Raw genomic sequence first — 14,301 nt, forward strand, 5'->3', positions numbered from 1 at the left:
GAATACCCATTTCCAGCCCTGAACCTCAACCCTTTTTCTGTGACCGGTATTTCTTCTCTAGGCTGTTTCTCCTGAGACCAAACCTGTGAGCTGGGCAGGAATGGGGGAGCCGGGATCTGTGTGTCAGGCATGACTGATTTGATAAGAGAGAAGCCAGGAATCCTGTGATGCTCCCTTCCCCCTCCCCAGGCCTTAGTTAATACCTGGGTCTTCATTTTCTGGTTTCTTTCTTATAGAAATGAGGAAGAAATTTGATGATGGAGAAGATCCCCTGGACGCAGAGAGCCAACAAGGAGGTGGAGGCAACCCTTTCCACAGAAGCTGGAACTCATGGCAGGGGTTTAACCCCTTCAGCTCAGGCGGACCTTTTAGATTTAAATTCCACTTCAATTAAACCAGCTGTTTTTCTGCTCTTCTTCCTTAATTTTTTTAAAGATTAAAAAGAAAGAAACCTTGTCCCGGGATCCTAATGGAAAAAAAAAAAATTCAAATCTCTTAGTTTGTCCATGACCAAAGAGTTGTTTTAATAGGAAAAATCCGTTCTTACCCATTTTAGACTGGAGGTTGATGGGTCTGAGAAGGCAGAGAGGCGAAGACTCGTTCTATTTCTGACAGAGCAGCTCATGTAAATGTTTGAGCCTCTGGAAGAGGGTCTGAGGGAGGTGTGCCTGTGCAAGCGCTCACATAGTTTTCTCACCGGAGCGGTAGACGTTCTTCTTCACAGCCTCGCATAGCCCATCAGTGCCTGCACGAGGAGGGGGAGCTGTAGTTTTCAGGAGAGCAGGTTAAGTTTTAGTATTCTTAGAATATTAACATTTTGAGCTGTGCGGTCCTAGGGACAACTTGGCTTAGATTTTGGTCAGTCCCTTTGCTTGCAGATACCTGTGAAATTACAGAACCTCGTGAATGCACGCGCACTTGCACCTCTGCTGGCGTGAGCACGGCTGGCACTGAGGGAGGGACGGAACCCACCTTTTAGAAAGCCTGCTGCCCAGTGGTAGCTGACATCGCCAGGTGCAGACTTTGGATGGGTATTAAGCGTGCATTTTATGTCCAGTACCTGCAAGAGAACACTGAAGACCACTGAAACAGAATTGATCATAAAAATCTATGGGCCCTTTTGTTTAATATGAAACAAATTAACTAAAGGAGAATGGGTAATACAGCAGTGGTGTTACCTAAAATAGAACCGAGGTGCGGATTGAAATACTTTAATAGCTTAAGTTGTGAGTTAAACAGAATTTCCTGTAACAGGATTGGCTTGGAACTGTCAAGTTGCTCAGTTGACAGAGAGAGAGAGAGAAAGAATGCCGTGTGCCCCACTTGTAATCAGGGTGGTGGGGCAGCTTCTCTGACTGCCTGGCCAACCCTCTGGGGTTGCAGTCACTCCCACATGGGACTGTTGAGGCAGGAGTTAAACTGTAGACCCGCCCCTTGCCCAGACCTTGATGCGTCTGCTGTTCTCCTGCCAGGAAAAATACACATTTACAAATCTAGTCAGCTCTGGCTGTATTTCCATCATCAAGATGGCATCTCTTCTTGGGATTCTGTCTTCTTACCTTTTAAGAAATTAAGGTATTCAGTCTTTGTGTACTGGGTAATTTTTTCCCTAAAAAGTATTATTTTAATCAAGAGCATTAAATATTTATGGAACTATTGATGCTGCATTTAAAATCTAAGAGAATTACTTTAGATAAGAATGATTACCTTCATTCTGGAAAGGTTTTCGTTTTTTGCCTCAGAGCATTTTGACGAGTATGGGTCTCTAATATATTGTTTTTATGAAGTCAGGCATTTTAATTTTAGTGGTGGGAAGCATCCTGACCACAGCAGCCAAGCACAGAGCGTTTCCTTCCATGGTCACCCTGCAACGTACGTGAAGAAAATTTCTTTGAGAGACAAAAATCACATAGTTGAGTTAAGCAAAACATATATGTGCTTTTTTACATCTACTTAGAAGTCTGTTTCTTACCAATAAACTTAACAGTGCATTTGGAAAATTAGGGAACAGTTTGCAGCTTTCCTTTCTTTTTAGTATCTTAAAATTCAAGCCAGTGTGAAGATGATTTCTAAGGGAAATTCAATTTTGCTTATTCTTTAATCTTAGTAATCTCATTACTCCACTGTGTCAGCAATATATTTTTTCCAGTCTGGTTCTTTAGTGTCTGTCGTCACTGACCGTTTTGCAATCTAGCAATGGCCTCTACCTACTTTTGAAGTAAGAATTTTCATGCAGAGTCAGAACAAAGAAATATCCAATCACTTGCCTTTCCATTCAGAGAGGAGGTCTAGAAGGAGCCCGAGGGAGTCAGGACGGTGGAGGGCTGGGCCGCGGGAGATGCATCCCCGGCGCCATTACCCCACGGACCGTCCAAGCTGCCCGGACGGTGGCTTGCGTTTTCTCTACTTGCAGTAACCGTCGTTCCTGCGCCTAAACCTTTCCCGTGGATTCAGTCTAGTCGGCGTAGCTGAAATGTGCAGTTACTTGCTCGTCTTCAGTGAACAGAGGAGAGAAGCTACGGTGCCATGTGCCAGTGCCACAGAGAGGGCTCAGTGACAAAATAATGACCCGCGAGTCCAGCCCTGCTGGGCGCCAGAGGCTACCGCCTGTCAGGGCAGACAGTCCTCCGGGCCATCGAGGGAAAGTCGCTCCTCCTGCTGGCCCGATGGGTGAGGTCATCGCACGGACTGAAAAGGCACTTGTTTTGGGGCTCCTTCCATGTGCCACTCTCTAGGCTCTTGTCTCTGGGGCCCGCAGGTGCCCGGTCACCATGATGGCTCTTTCTGGAAAAGTAAAACCAGAGAGGTGCCAAGCCTTAGCTGTATTAAAGTCCTCCCTCCCTCCTCAGTAAGCTCCGGAAGCGAAGTCTCACTTGTCTGTACACTGTGGACACTTTGCCTTCCACAGCAGCCGGGAACAAGCACAGCAACCTAGAAACGCGAGAAAGGTCCTAAAAGAGAACAAACTAATTTAGTGCCCAGTTTTGAAAGTTTGTGCTTTCTTTCCATGGATAAATGAAAAATGGAGGACAACCTCAATAGTTTACTGTGAATTGGATGAACGTCATGCTAACTTTAAAACGTCTTCAGTCAGTGTTAAAAATGTATCTTAAATATCAGTATGAAAGCAGAACTTTTGGGGACTCTGATAATGGAATGTAAAAACTACCTTTTTTTTTTTTTTTTTTTTTTTAAGAGAAAAATGCTGATAACCAAGTAGGGAAAAAGTTCATAGAATCACAATTTGAAATTGGCAGCATTTCCTATTCATGGTGGAAAATGAAAGATTACACCTTTAAAGGCATGAAATTGGTCAGCAGTTGTGACATTTACCATGAAAAAAGTGCGTAAGAGACTTCCATTAAAAGTGGTTCCTCAGTCAGGTTGTGTTTGAGCCGCCTGCCTTAAAGCCCAGAGGTCACAGTGACGGGCCTTACAGACATTTTCAGAGTACACGTCAGCGGTGGCACCTAGAGAAGTTCACGCAGCCTCGTTGAACGTAGTGATTTTTCCGTATTTATAAAGGAAGGAGGAAGGCAAATGCTCATTTGTCCACAAATAAACATCCTTACTCTAAATCAGATCATTCCTTTTGTTAGAGTCTATGCTGTAATTGCAAATGATGTTAATAGGTGGGGATAATTTTTTTTTTTTTAAATGGATGATCTCATTTGCTGAATGATTTAAGAGTCAGATTAGCCACTGCGTGGCCTTGTGTATAAGTAACAGGTTTTGTTGCACTCGTCTGTGGTCGGCCCCTCCTGCCTGCAGGGGAAGGAAAGAGTGTGGAGGAGGTGGATCCTGGAGATGTTTGAGGAGAAGTTAAAATATTACTCCTACTATAAGGCTATAGCTGGTTTTGAGTGAGCAAGACTAACTTAATCCATCCCAAGTTAGTGTTTTAATAAAGAAACTGAAAATTAATTGAAATGGGTCTCAGATATGTCTGCAAATATGGGTAATATTTTTATGCCCATGTATTTTCACATTTAATAAAAATATTTATGGTCAAATCATTATTTTCTTGCTTTTGCTTCATTTTTAGTCATTTGGAGAAGTCTCTCTTCCAACTTCGCCTGACATGTAGTCCGTGACCGGGGTGACCAAAGGGCTCCTCCTTCATGCTGAGGTGAAGGAAAGTCCGAGCACAAAACAGAAATAGCTAAAACTTCTTACCCCAAAAGTCCTAGAACAGCTAGGCCTTAAAGTGGACAGTTCTTCAGTTTCAATACTGTTAAAATCTAATACTTAAATTGGCTTGGTTGGAAGACTTTTATACTTAATTTGCACATTTCTGTTAAAGTAAAACAGGGTTTGCAGTGTGGTCTCCGATTTCCAACTACAGACCCACATAGCTTTCTTCTCAATTAAGTCTCCTGCATATCCTAAAAGACTAGAATACTTAGGACTTTCCCAAAAAGCGCAGTTTCCAAATTCTTACTAATAATCCTGCTGTCTTTGCAATCTATGAGCCATCAGCCTTAGTCTGAAGATCATGAAAATATCAACAGATGTGACAGCTGGCAGGAAAACAAGAGGAAGGGAAGATCCATTTTCTCTTCCCAGATCCTCAGGGTTTTTCTCGGTGTGAAAGATGCTTCAAAGATAGCAAAGGATAACTCTTCTAACAAGTAACATTTCACTGTATTTTCTTAGGATTATATTAATTCTATCACCTGTTGCAGTGTTTGGCTTCTTGCGAGAATTTAATGCATTTTATAAGTTACTAAGACCTCATGAGTGGAAATTGTACAATTTTTGTACAAAATAGCATCTCTTCCACCTGGATCCACTCTGGTTATGCTAACATGCAAGGAAGGCCTTGTAAGATGTGGTCTTTACACCCGGGGAAGTTTATTATGGCTGCTGTGCAATGGAGAAAAATGGCACCAAATCCCAGAGAATCCTGCTTGTCCTGGTATCCGTGAGCTGTTACCTGCTAGACCAAGTGCTGCAGAACACTTAAATAGGACTGTCAGAAAAATAAAAATAAAAAAATAGGACTGTCAGGAAGCCGTGCAGGCAGAAAGATACTGAGCAATTCTGGAGAAGTGTTCATGGATGGCAAAGCCCATCACTGCATTTTAGGACCACAGCACGAAAGCTCTTCCTGTGGTCTGCAAACTCTCCTGCATGACTCTGTCACCCTCTCCCCCTCCCGGCTAGCAGCCGGCTCCCACCTCGAGTTTCGTCCCCCATGTCCCTTCCTTCCTGACACTTCCCCTTCATAACATCTTCATTTGGAGATTTATTGAATGCCATCTGTTCTGGTCTGATAACTTCAAAAGGACACATAGTAGGTACTTAAATAGCTGTTGGATTGGTTCAGGTTATGGAAACTTTATATTTTGGCCTTCCTCAGATGAAGCCTTTTGGACACATTTTCTGGTAGAAGCAGAGGCAGGTTCAGTGACTTTTGTATGAGAAGGAGTTGGTGCTGCTCTAGATTCTCCTCTATACGATTAGTCATGTTTACTTCAAAATTCCTCTCAGCAAGGTCACTACCGTTCTTCTTCCTTCTCTACCTTCTCCCCAATTTTAAATTAAACATGAAGTTGATCTTTGTCATTCAAACGTTTTGGTTTTGAACCAGTCTTTTAAAATTTAATTTGTATTCCCTTAATTCTTATCAAAAACCTTTAATTAGGGGAGATGTGAAAACATGGGTGGTTTTCTTTTCAAAATTTTATTTAAATTCTAGGTGGTTAACATACAGTGCAGTGTTAGTTTCAGGAGAATTTGGTGATTCATCACTTACCTTCAACACCCAGCGTTCATCACAAGTGCCCTCCTTAGTACCCATTACCATCTAGCCCACCCCCCACCCACCTCCCTCTGGCAACCCTCAGTTTGTTCGCTATCCTTAAGGGTCTCTTGTGGTTTGTTTTCCTCTCTCCCCCACTTCCCATATGTTCATCTGTTTTTTCTTAAATTTGACATAGGAGTGAAATACTGGTCTTTCTCTGACTTACTTTGCTTATTAGCATAATACACTCTAGCTCTATCCATGTTGTTACAAATGGCAAGATTTCATTCTTTTTTGAGGGCTAATGTTCTATTGTGTGTGTGTCTTTATCCATTCATCAGTGGACACTTGGGCTCTCTCCATACTTGGGCTATTGTCAGTAGTGCTGCTATAAACATCAGGGTGCACATGCCCCTTCGAATCTGTGGTTTTGGGTCCTTTGGGTAAATACCTAGTAGTGCAATGGCTGGGTCGTAGGGTAGCTCTATTTTTAACTTTTTGAGGAACCTCTACACTGTTTTCCGGAGCGGCTGCACCAGTCTTCATTCACACCAACAGTGCAAGAGGGTTCCCCTTTGTCCACCTCCTTGCCAACATCTGTTGTTTCTTGTGTTGTTGATTTTAGCCATTCTGACAGGTGTGAGGTGGTACTTCATCGTGGAAAAACCTTAAAGTGAAATCATATCTGGTAGGAAACAAGCCTGATATAGTTGGGCACGTCCATGTGATCAAAGACAACTTTTAAAATTCAAGTAATTAAGAACTGTAGGGAACAAGATACCTTCCCAAACCTGAAATTTTTAAACAAGGTTGTTTACAGTAACTTTTAAGTCAAGAGGTTCCCCTCTGGAATTTCTCAGAAAACAGAAGTTTGTATTTGATAATCTGAGCTTTATAATACACCATAAAAAGGGAGCAGCTGTCCCATTTCTATGGTCCCTCTGGGCTCCAGAGCAGCAGCACGGGCCCCCAGGGATCCCTACGGCAGACCATGCACCCCTGGGCCACAGAGTTGCCTGTAGGTTGAACTCTGGCCATCAGAGCCCTGGACCTCCCTGCCACTCCTCTCACTTTGCCACCAAAGGTAAGATTTTAACAAATCAACTGTTTTTTTGAAAATGAGTGGACTGCCTTAAGTCTACCAAGTCAGAGAAGCAGGCAAGAGGGGGCTGGACAGTACCTTAGACTTCATGGTACTGAGCCTCATCAGCACCTTTCCTCTGGAGCCAGGGATCCGAGACCTGTAGAGTCCTTCCGTGAACAGTCTTATTTGTTCTAGTGGGAAGTTAAATGTTACTAACTTCTTTGCTGCTATAGCTCAAAGAATGTCTCAGCCATGCTTTAGTCACTGAAGGATATTTGGACTTGACATCTACCTACCTTCTGCCTTTAAAACTGTCCTGCTGGGTGCCTAGGGGCGCCTGGGTGGCGCAGTCGGTTAAGCGTCCGACTTCAGCCAGGTCACGATCTCGCGGTCCGTGAGTTCGAGCCCCGCGTCAGGCTCTGGGCTGATGGCTCGGAGCCTGGAGCCTGTTTCCGATTCTGTGTCTCCCTCTCTCTCTGCCCCTCCCCCGTTCATGCTCTGTCTCTCTCTGTCCCAAAAATAAATAAAAAATGTTGAAAAAAAAAAAACAAAAAAAAAAACTGTCCTGCTGGGTGCCTGAGTCAGGACCTGGTACGTAGTACATAGGAACAACCATTTCCTTAAGCACCCCACCCCCTGCCCCCCCGCGCCCTCCACCTTGTGTCGAACTACATGTTTCCTATTAAAGAAAAGCCTGATTTTATTTGTTAGCTCCAAGGCTGAGATGGCGTATGGTGCTTTCTGGAAGTATTCTATTCTCTAGAAGCTCCGTTGTCCTCTGAACTTGACAACCGGAGCCAAAGGATGGGCACTTCCAAAATCTAACTTTTTGCATTGGAGCTTCTTAGTGGTGCGAACACCGAGTTGCCTTCAGTCTCAGTCTCATATTCTGGGTTTACTGTATGCCTAAAACATACAGGTTTTTACAGGATAAGCTCAAAATCTGCCAATTCTTGGATAAACGGTTCAGTCTTCTTAAAGGAGGGGGAAAGAGAAGTGGATTATAACTTCACAGATAGAAAATGTTTTCTTTTTCTTCTAGGGTTTGATTTTTGTTAAAGTTTGATACAGGGCCTGCACCTGAATTCAGGATCCAGAATGTACACTAAAGCCCCTGGCCTGGGCTACATTTCAGCATTTCCAGCTCAATGTCCCTGAGGGGGGGTAGATTTTTGTATGACACAGCAGTCTATAAGCACTTAGCATAAAGATGAGCCATTTTATCAAAGAATCGCCCCGTGAGGAAGTATCTGTTTAGAAATCTGGATTTTTATTTTATATTTTTTAATTAAAAAAATTTATTTATCCTTGGGGCACCTGGGTGACTCAGTTAAGCATTCAACTCTTGATTTCAGCTCAGGTCACGATCTCATGGTCATGAGATTGAGCCCTGCATCAGGCTCTGTGCTGGGCGTGGAGCCTCTTTAGGATTCTCTCTCTCCCTTTCCCTCTGCCCCTCCCCTGCTCAAGCTCTCGCCCTCTCAAAAAAAAAAAAATTACTCTTTTAAGTAGGGTTCATGCCCAATGTGGGGCATGAACTCATGACCCGGAGATCAAGAGTCTCATGCTCTACTGACTGAGCCAGCCAGGCACCCCTTAAATTGAGATTTTTAAATGCAAGCTATCACTCACCTGAAATGAGACTTGTACACTGTGCCCTTCAAATCACAAGATACAAACTAGGAGGGGAGCATCAGGACTTTATATTAGTCTGTAATTTCAGCTTATACTGCATGAAATATAGAATCTAGCACATGGGAGATGGCAGTTAGTGATAGACATGGGAATTAGTGCCTTTACCTACCCGATCCTTCTCCCCACAAAATTCTTAGACAAGCGAAAGCAGAGACTGACAGTGAAAGAAGTGTAGGTACCATCTTACAGTCATTTGGGGATTCTGTCCCGAACACCACTGCAGACCTCAGGTTAGCTGGGTTGGAGCATCTAACTCACTTGAGCAGATTATAGAGTCTCTTATCTATAAGCTTTATCAAACCATCTAGAACAATCTGGTTCCATCAGGGCAGGCCACACTCCATTTTATCACAGACAAGAACAAGTAACAGAGGCAGGGTGAGCAGGAGGGAGAGCCCTTGTGACTTCTACTTAGAAATGAATGAAGCAGCTGGGAACAGGGAGGCTATTTTCAAATACTCTATGGGCTATGCTGCTGAATAGAGAAGGGCTACACTTGTTCAGTAGAGCTCAAGAAGCAGGAGGAGAAACCACCAGTGGACCGTTCTGGCTCACTGTGGAGCTCAGATGGACCAGCCTGCCTCCTGAAGCGGACAGCTCCCTATTGCCTTGCAAGGGCCCAGGGGGCTTGAGGCTCCACTAGGTGGGACTGCCATGGTGGCTGGGACGCCCCACTATTGAACATTTCCCACACCACACTCATCAGGAGACCATATGGAGACCTTAAGCAATCATGATTTCCCATTCTCAGCTCAGCCCCACTGAATCAGCTTCTTCAGGGGATGGGATTCAGATGACACTGAAGTCTCTTCCATTACTGAGATCTGATTTAGAATAGCTGGAGAGTTTTTGAACATTTACTATTCCTATTCATCTATTATTAATACACGGCAGGAAAACAAACTTCATATTCTTAACTTAGTTTCCATTGAAGTGACTACTTTTATACTTCTTATTTATACTTATTTTGAAGGCATACAAAGCTCAGTAAGTCCATGAATATAATTTTGTGAAATAAAAATTAGAAACATTAAGAAACTACAAATGCAGCATAGGATGAAAACATCATACTGTTTAAGATAAATGATTACAGTACCACACAACTTTCATTTAAAAATAAGTTATAAATGGGCTTAATTTTTTTTATTATTCAGTGGTAACCACAAGTCCTTTTTTCTTAGAGGAAAAAAACACAAAACAGCTTTCTTTCATTTTAAATGCACTTTGAGAATAAGCAAATATGGGTGCACAACGAGCTGGAATACACAGACACAGATGGTTTGATAAATCCCCCTGAGAACCAGCTAGTCAGGTATGTTCTTCTACTGGGCTATCTGGCAAAATATCACTTTAATGGGTGAAAACCCAGGGTCTTAAGCAATAAGGAAAAAGAAATAATCTAGTTTTAAATACTCAATGGCCATTTTTTATATAACTTAAACTTATTCAATACATTAACTGCATGTATTTTTAAATATTTAAATTGAAGAATATGTCACTGATCTTTAATGAAATTTCCAAAAGCCTTGGCAGTAGTTCCACACTTCCCCAGCAAGTGGCAGATTTCTTGAAATACTTTCGTCGTCTTTCATAAGCCAGTGCTAGAGTTCATCATGTGTCAAAACTGTAGAGGAGGAAAGTTTATTTAGTGATTGAAATCTTAAATATCAAATGAGCTCAAATGTCACCCAAATCATAGGTGCTGGCTGAGGATCCTTTTGTTTGGTTAGTACCTTTTTGCTTCATTATTAGTTGTTTGTACATTACTGTATCATAAGTACTTACATTTTACCACCTAGAAGGGAGCTTTCATGAGTCTATGAGGACAAGGACCATATCTTTGTTATCTCTGTTATCTCTAAAGCCTAGCACACTGTCTGGCAATTTGAAGCCTTGAAAAATACGTATTTATTACTCACTATGCACAAATAGCCTATCACTAATGTAATGGAACAACAAAGAGCAGAAGCCATATATGGTCTCCTTCTGTGATGGGAAGAGAGAGCAGTCAAATACTGATTTAGCTGATACAAATGCGAGGATCAGTGAAGACTATCAGAGACCAAAATGGTTTCTTTTGTATTACTGAGCTGTCACATACTAACTGATTTTAAAACACTGAGAATTCAGAATATTTTCAGGCAGAAATGAATTAAAGTACAATGTAAATGCATCCTATTCCACAATTTGAGATGGTAGACTATGTTTCTTCTTCACCAAATTTCACCTGAGAGAAAATGTAAAGGGAATAATAAAAATGAGTGTAGGGAAGACATTAATTAAGATGTGATTGCCCCCTTCAAAAATAATCAATAGAAGATAAAGTAAAAAAAAATTTCCCTGAACAGAGAAAAAAACTAGGTAATAGAAAATATAACCACAGAAATACAAAGGATCCTAAGAGACTACTATGAACAATTATACACCCCAAAAAAAACCAGGGACAATCTAGAAGAAATGAATAAATCCCTAAAAACATACAACTTACCATGAATATACTGTCTCATGAAGAAATAGAATACCTTAACAAACCTGAGACTGAATCAGTAATCAAAACCTCCTGAGAAACAAAAGTCCAGGACCAAAAGGCTTCACTGGTGAATTCTACCAAACATTTAAGGAATAATACCAATCCTTCTTAACTTTTCCAAACAACAGACAGAGAAGGACACATCCGAACTCATTTTATAAGATCAGCATTAACTGGATTCCAAAACCAGAAAAGTGTACTTTATAAGAAAAGAAAATTACAGGCCAATATTCCTGATAAATAAAAATGCAAAAATCCTCAAAATATTAGCAAACTGAATTCAACAATACATTAAAAAGATCACACACCAAGATCAAGTGGGATTTATTCCAGAGATGCAAGGATGGCTCAATATCCACAAATCAATCAACATGATAAACATCAACAATATGAAGGATAAAAATCATCTCAATGGATGCAGAAAAAGCATTTGAAAAAATTCAACATCCATTTATGACAAAAACTCACAACTAAGTGGGTATAAAGGGACTGTACCTCAATGTAATAAAGGCCATATATGACAAGTCCACAGAAAACAAACATTATATTCAACGGCAAAAAGTTGAAAACTTTTCCTCTCAGATCATGAATAAGAATGCCTACCCTTGCCCCTTTTATTCAATATACTATTAGAAGTACTAGCCACAGCAATTAGGCAAGAAAGAAAATGCATCCAAGCTGAATAGACATAAACTGTATTTGAAGATAACATGATATTATATAGAAGAAACCCTAAAGACCACCAAAAAAACTGTTAAAACTATAAATGAATTCAGTAAAGCGGCAGGACATAAAATCAATATACAGAAATCTGTTGTGTTTCTATACACTGATACCAAACTATAAGAAAGAAAAAGAAAATAATCTATTTACAATTGTATCAAAAAGAATAAAATACTAGGAATAAATTTAACCAAGGAGGTGAAAGACCTATACCCTGAAAACTCTAAGACACTGATGAAGACACAAATAAACGGAAAGATATTCCATGCTCACGGACTGGAAGAATTAATATTGTTAAAATGTCCATACTATCCTAAGCAACCTATAGGTTCAATGCAATCCCTATCAAAATTCCAATATCATTTCTCACAGAAATAGAACAAGAAACTTTAAAACTTATGAAGAATCACAAAAGACACCAAATAGCCAAAGTAACATAGAGAAATGATGAAGCTGGAGGCATCAGGGTCCCTGATTTAAAACTGTATCACAGGAGTGCCTGGGTGGCTCAGTCATTAAGCATCTGACTTCGGCTCAGGTCATGATATCATGGTTCGTAAGTTGGAGGCTTGCTTTGGGTGAGCTCGAGCCCCACTTTAGGTGAGCACAAACTCTGCTTCAGTGAACACGAACTCTGCTTTGGGTGAGCCCCACTTCTCTCTGCCCTTTGTGGGAAGATTCTCTCTTTCTCCCTCTCCAAAAAAACAAAACAAACAAACAAAAAAAAAAAACCCAAGAAAACTATATCACAAAGCTACAGTAACCAAAACAGTTTGAGATTGCCATAAAAACAGATACACAGGTCACTGAAACAGAATGATGGGCACTTATGACAAAGAAGCCAAGAATAGGCAATGGGGAAAGTACAATTTCTTCAATAAATAGTGTTGGGAAATCTGGACAGCCACATGCAAAAGAATGAAACTTTGCCCCATTCTTACACCAAACACAAAGATTCACTCAAAATGGATTAAAGACTCAAATGTAAGACCTGAAATTATAAACCTCCCAGACGAAAACATAGGCAGTAAGCATCCTGATATCAGTGTTGGCAATGATTTTTTGAATTTGTCATCAAAAGTAAAGATAATAAAAGCAAAAGTAAACAAATGGGACTACATGAAACTAAAAAGCTTCTGCAGATGAAAGAAACTATGTATCTGATTAGGGGCAATATCCAAAATATATAAAGAACTCATACAACTCAATAGCAAAAATCTAAACAATCCAAGTAAGAAAATGGACAGAGGCTGTGAAGAGACATTTTCCCAAAAAAGATAAACAGGTCAAAATCACTAATCATAGGGAAATGAAAATCAAAACCATAGTTAACATCTTGTACCCGTAGAATGGCAATTATCAAAAAGACAATAACAAGAGTTAGCAAGGATGTGGAGTAAAAGGGAACCCTTGTGCACTGTTGATGGGAATGTAAATTGCTGCAGCCACGATGGAAAACATATGGCAGTTCCTCAGAACATTACACAAAAAGAAGGAAATCCTACCCTTTGTACAACATAAATGGACCTTGAGGGCATTATGCTAAATGAAATAAGTCAGAGAAAGACAAATACTGTATGATCTCACTTATATAAGGAATCTAAAATAAAACAATACTGAGCTCACACACACAGAGAATAGATTAGTGGTTGTCAGAGTGAGGTTGAGGGATGGATAAAATAGGTGAGGGGTCAAAAGGTACAAACTTCTAGTTATAAAATAAGTAATAGGGATGTAATGCACAGCATGGTGATTATAGTTAACAACACTCTATGGTATACTGAAAGTTGCTAAGAGACCTTAAAAGTTCTTATCACAAGAAAAACAAATTTTATAAGTATCTATAATTTCACAATATACAAATAATGAATGTTACATGCTTGAAATGAATATTATAGCTATCATATCTTAATTTAAAAAAAGGAAAAATAAAGAATAATAGGTCATGACCAAGCTGAGTTTGTTTCTGGAACACAGGAAATTTCAATATTAGTAAATCTATTAATATAGTCTATTATATTAATAAATCAAATATAAAAACCAAGCAGTTGCTTCTATTTTTGTTGAGGATGTGGTTGATAAAATGCAACCTATTCTTGATAAAAACACTTATTAGAACAGGAATCAATGGATATTTCCTCAACATAAATTTTTTAGTCCAAAGCCATTATCTTAACAGGGAAACACAGAAGGTTGGCCAAACAAAGTGAGAAAAAGAAGCTAATATTTAACATCATATTAGATATATCAACCAAAGCAATTAGACAAGAAAAAGCAATGTGAGGTATAATGATTAGAGGAAAAACCATTTTTGTTTGCAGATAAGATGTATGTAATCCTAGGGGAAAAAATTCAAGAGAACCAACTGAAATATTACTATAAATAATAGGGGGATTCAGTATGATCATAAAGATTCATAAGCTGAAAACAATAATCTACCACAAACAAATACCAGTAAGATACACTGTAAGAGAAAATCCCATTTATAATAATAACAAAAAGATGAAATACCTAGGGACAAGC

The 14,301-nt window shown here is 40.1% G+C and overlaps 2 protein-coding genes across 3 annotated transcripts in view; one reads left to right on the plus strand and one right to left on the minus strand.

Moving 5' to 3' along the window:
• The window catches only part of DNAJC3 (DnaJ heat shock protein family (Hsp40) member C3), an 88,663-nt gene extending 85,456 nt beyond the window's left edge, over window positions 1-3,207 (plus strand). Inside the window, exon 12 of the mRNA XM_042979413.1 lies at window positions 237-3,207. Within this exon, the coding sequence (XP_042835347.1) occupies window positions 237-394 (158 nt within the window). The 3' untranslated portion in view covers window positions 395-3,207. The remainder of the gene's footprint in view (window positions 1-236) is intronic.
• Window positions 3,208-8,510: 5,303 nt separating this feature from the next.
• UGGT2 (UDP-glucose glycoprotein glucosyltransferase 2) overlaps window positions 8,511-14,301 on the minus strand; it is a 198,263-nt gene continuing 192,472 nt past the window's right edge. For both annotated transcript variants that reach the window (XM_042979427.1, XM_042979424.1), the window contains one exon: window positions 8,511-10,149. In XM_042979427.1, the coding sequence (XP_042835361.1) occupies window positions 10,127-10,149 (23 nt within the window). In that variant the 3' untranslated portion in view covers window positions 8,511-10,126. The remainder of the gene's footprint in view (window positions 10,150-14,301) is intronic.

Source organism: Panthera tigris, chromosome A1, assembly GCF_018350195.1.
Source record: "Panthera tigris isolate Pti1 chromosome A1, P.tigris_Pti1_mat1.1, whole genome shotgun sequence".
NCBI classification, from domain to species: Eukaryota; Metazoa; Chordata; class Mammalia; order Carnivora; family Felidae; genus Panthera; species Panthera tigris.